A 5,005-nucleotide genomic window follows, 5' to 3' on the forward strand; every position below is an offset into this window, starting at 1 on the left:
ATTCTCAAATCAAAGAAAAAAGAATGTACACGTTTGGACCCAAAATGTTATTTTGGGTTGAGCTTAGAAATATTCTCGGCTCAAAGGTGTTTATTTAGAATCTTGTCATGGGCCGGCCCTGTCAAGGTTGGCCTAGTTCTACTACGAAGAAGATTATTTCGGATAATGGTGAAGTAGTCGAGACCTAGTATGATAAGGAGTCCTAAGGATGCTAAGACTCGGGAAATGAATTTGGCTCGTTAGAAAGGTAGGTTCAAAGTCCCAATTGAATTAGGATTTGGCTAAGTCCTAGTTAGATTAGGTTAAGGAGTCCTAATCCGAGTGTGAATCTAGCTCGGCCATGAAAGAGTTTGTTGCTATAAATAGAGAGGGGAGTGCATCATTCAAAGCCCTCCAATTCAACACACAAATTGCCCTGTGCAAACTCTCGCTCTACGCGAAACCTCTCAACAACCTTGAGATTTTTATTTCCTTTTTCTCGCCGACACATCTTCAGTTTGGATAAATAGCACTAGAGCCGTATAATCAGCCGATCAAGGAGCACCTTCAGTCAGTGCTTCTCGCCCGATTGATTACCTATCCAAGCCTTAGTCGACAAGGATTTTCGAGTCCTTATTGGTAGAGGTCATCTCATCAGCCTTGTCGGTGAAGTGAAGTGTTACAAGATTACTACATTCGGCAGTTTGAAAGCCGAATTTGATATTGAACTTCGCAGAACTAGCAACCTTGTCTTCAGGCTCTAGAACGCGAAGGCCGAGACGTGTTCCTTCCTCAGCTGCAGTCGTGAGATCAAGAAGTCAGCAGCGCGCCCAACGCCACATCAACATATTTTACTCCTTGGCCATGCTCGGCCGATGAGTTGGCATGCCCCGCACACAGCAGAATGACGTAGTTAGCTTATTAATTACTCGGCCTGCATGCTTGGTAGTTTTCAGAGTTAACAGTACCCATATAAGTTTAAAAATAGATTAGAAAAAAATTGAATAGATTTTATATAAAAAAAAAAAAAGAGTATATTTTGCATATAATAAATTGGTGTATTTAAGAATGAGTACATTTTAAGATTAAAAATTTGAAAAATTACATGAATGGGTACATATAATTAGCATGGGTACATTTAGCAAAATTAAAAATGAGTACAAATAAGTAAAACAAATATGGGTACAAATACAAATAAATTTTTTTTAAAATATGGGCACAAAAAGAAATTAATATATGGGTATAGATTAAATTTGAAAAGAAAATTGGTACAAATTAAAAAAGCGTTGCAAATTAATGGGTACAAACTAAAAATAAAAATATATGATAAAATATTTACCTATAAATATAAATATACTAATTGTAACATAACACTAAATGAATATATTTAGAAATAAAAAATATTTTATTATTGAAATAATTAATGATATTATTAATATCCAAGGACCTTGATAAAAAATTGAAAAAGAATAAAGTTTTAATCAATGAAGTAGCAAAAAAAGGGATGAAAACCTAGTTTCTCCATATATTTATATACACACTAAGGGGTGAGATGAATAAATCGGTTACCAACTCGTCACTCATGAAATTTGAAACTAAAGATCTCTCACTTACAATTGTTAAAAAAATATAACTAAATTGTAGTATAAGTGACAAAAATTGAAAATATATTTAGATATGGAAAAAAAAAAATTTAATTTTTGAGATTTCATTCTTTTGTACCAAAGACGCAATATATTAGCGTCAAATGTAAACATTACAAAGACAGATTGAGCTTACAATTTTGACTTGAATGATATTACAAAAACAGATAACCGAGTACTTTTCCCAAGGAAAGCAGTTTAGGGGTTTGAATAGTTAGTTTATTGTTAGTCTGAGGATTCAGTTAGATCAACTCACTAAGTTTATCACTTGATTCACGTATATGCACTTTGAGATCCTAACACTCCGGCCGCGTATAGAAAGTACGTACGGATAAGAATGTTTTTACGATTGACTCCCCGTTAAAAAATAGAAAAGTAAAATGTTATAAAATAGCAAAACAATTGTTTTTAACAAAAATAAAAAATAAAAATAGAAATGTGCATGCATTTTTACCATTCAACATCAAAATTAAAAGCAATTTCTCTCTTTGGGCAACTTGAAAAATAGAAAGTCTGTTTTCTTTTAATACAAAAAATAGAAAGTTAGAATAAAGCTAAACAAAAAAACACGAACTAATTAATGGAAGGTTAGTTGTTTATAATAGAAAAGGAATTTGTGTGGAAAAGCAGGTGGAACCAACCGACAGACAAGGAGAAGCATGGATTAGTTTTCTTGGCTTGGAAATGAAGGGATATGAATAGGTATGGCAGTTAGAACCACTCTCTTCCTCTCTTTCACTCCCTCACACACACAGACATACACACACTCTTTCTGTAAGTATCTCACTCGTCCGAACCCAACACAACAAAACGTACTCTTGATGTAAGGACGTCCATCCCTTGGTTCTAGCTTTGACTCGGCGGCGCCACCGCCACAGAAAAAGTCTCTCATCATTTAACCCTCCGTCCACTTGTCACAATGTCGTCCCACCCCAGCTCTTCAAGAACTCCCACGCCCCTCTCTCTCTCTCTGTACCATATCCACAAATTCAATCCAAACCAACACCTCAACTAAAAACTAGGACTAGAACCTCTTAATTATCGCCAGGCAACCCCACAATTCTTTTCACAACAAGAACAAACACCTTCTTTCCCTCTTCCATTCTTGACCCACTTCCATCATCACCAATTTTCTCCATCCCTCTCTCCTCTATAATTTTGTTTTTTCCCTGGGTTTCGATTATTTATTTATTATTTTTTTAATTAATGGCTTTGATTGTCGACCAGCAATCAAGCTTTAAACACTTCTGTAAAATATGCAAGAAAGGTTTTGTGTGTGGTAGAGCGCTAGGAGGGCACATGAGGGCACATGGAATAGGGGATGAAGGTCACATCGACGACGACGATCCTCCGAGTGATTGGGAGGACAAACTCGGCGGCAATGTACCCGCTACCAACAAGTGCATGTATGCTCTAAGAACAAACCCTAATCGCCTAAAAAGCTGCCGGGTTTGTGAGAATTGTGGCAAAGAGTTCTTGTCTTGGAAATCCTTCCTTGAACATGGCAAATGTGGTAATTCTGTAGATGCCGAGTCCCTTGTGTCCTCGCCAGGCTCTGATGAGGAGGATGGGGGAGGTGGCAGCCGGCGAGGATGTGGGTGGTCAAAAAGGAAGAGATCTTTCAGAGCTAAAGTGGGAAATTTTAGTCCGCATTGCCCATCAAGTGAGGAAGAGGACCTTGCCAATTGCTTAATGATGTTGTCCAATGCCACGGTGGATCCAATGGAGGCAGAACCAGAAGAATCTTGTGCTTCAGCCAGCAAAGAAGAGGAACGAAGAAACCCTATGAACATCATGACACCTGTTTCACGTGGGGTGACAATTAACAACAATAAGGCTAAAGGGGTTGCCAATAAAGGTTTGTTCGAATGTAAAGCATGCAAGAAAGTATTCAATTCCCACCAAGCCTTGGGCGGTCATAGGGCTAGTCACAAGAAAGTTAAAGGGTGCTTTGCTGCCCGTCTTGATCATGTCGAAGATAGTATGGCGGATGATGATGCCATCACGCATGAAGAGTTCTTACCCAATAAACCCAATTCAACCCTACAATTTGACCATGGGTCGAATAATCCATCAGTTTATACCTCAAAGAGAAAATCTAAGGTGCATGAATGTTCAATATGCCATCGGATATTCTCATCAGGACAGGCATTGGGCGGGCACAAGAGGTGTCATTGGATCACGTCCAACGCCACGACAGACACTTCTACTCTAGTCAAGTTCCATGAATTTCAAGAGAGTTTGGAGCAGCAAATGATGAACCAAATGTCTAAGTTTGATGCTTCGGATCCGCTTGATCTGAAGCTCGATCTTAATCTACCTGCTCCGGTGGATGAGAATGGAGGAGGTAGAAGAGAGCGTCCCAATCCACCAAGCTTGGATGTATCTACAAATTTCTTTTTACAACCATGGACTGGGACAAAGGAGGAGGACAATCCCCATCACCACTCCCACCACCAAATCGACAATGACAACCTTAACAACGATGATTATAATACTAATAACAACAATAATAACAGCACTGATGTTTCAATGCAGAATGTAGTTGATGAAGGAGACAGTAAGGTGAAGTTAGCAAAGCTAAGTGAACTAAAGGATATTACCAACAGTGGGGGCTCCTCACCATGGTTGCAGGTGGGAATTGGTTCAACAACTGATGTTGGAGCTGAACCATAATTTCATGTGAAGGAATGTGAGATTTTCTCAGCTCTCTCTCTCCCCCTTTTTGTTCAAAGATTTTTGTACCAGGAAAACTGTAATTATTACAAACAAGCCATAGCTCAGCATTCTTTTTCAAAACTTATTTTCTTTTTGAATTGTTACTGTACATTATAGTGGGTGAATAGGAACCCAGTTAAGCCCCAATCTCATTTCATCAATATATATTGCAGGTGATATATATATATATATATATATACACACTTCTAATAAATCATTATATTTTTTCTATATAAATTTTCTTGTTAAAATTTGTTTGGCAAAGAAAAAAAGATTCAAGTGTAGTCATGATGTATGGTAATAATTTGTTAGTGTCAACCCACCATACACAAAACAAAAGAGTACTTTTAATTTGGTGATCTCTCTCATACTCAATTGGTAGAGACTAAAGTTAAAGTTGAGTCTGAATTAGCAGCTGGTGCTTCCGGTGCTGATCTTAGACTTATGTCTCTAAAACTACTATCATTTTAAACCTTTGTTTAGTTATCTTCTTCTTTATAAATCTTAGACAGCAAATTGTTAAACTACAAAAATAAAAATAAAAATAACTAGGCTTGTTACAATCCCAAACCAATCGAGCCAATCTAATCCAACCAATTTTGATTGATTAATTTCAATGACTTTTTTAGATCAAATGACATATTTTCTTGTGAGAGCCCAATCAA

At 37.3% G+C, this 5,005-nt stretch overlaps 1 protein-coding gene across 1 annotated transcript; it reads left to right on the forward strand.

Moving 5' to 3' along the window:
* Positions 1–2,410: 2,410 nt before the first annotated feature.
* On the forward strand, positions 2,411–4,554 carry LOC137733357 (zinc finger protein ZAT9-like). The gene has a single exon (XM_068472509.2). The coding sequence runs from the start codon at positions 2,829–2,831 to the stop codon at positions 4,296–4,298; it is 1,470 nt and encodes a 489-aa protein (XP_068328610.2). The 5' UTR covers positions 2,411–2,828; the 3' UTR covers positions 4,299–4,554.
* Positions 4,555–5,005: the final 451 nt, after the last annotated feature.

This window comes from Pyrus communis, chromosome 7 (genome assembly GCF_041283825.1).
Source record: "Pyrus communis isolate YQ-2024b chromosome 7, ASM4128382v1, whole genome shotgun sequence".
In the NCBI taxonomy this organism is placed as follows: Eukaryota; Viridiplantae; Streptophyta; class Magnoliopsida; order Rosales; family Rosaceae; genus Pyrus; species Pyrus communis.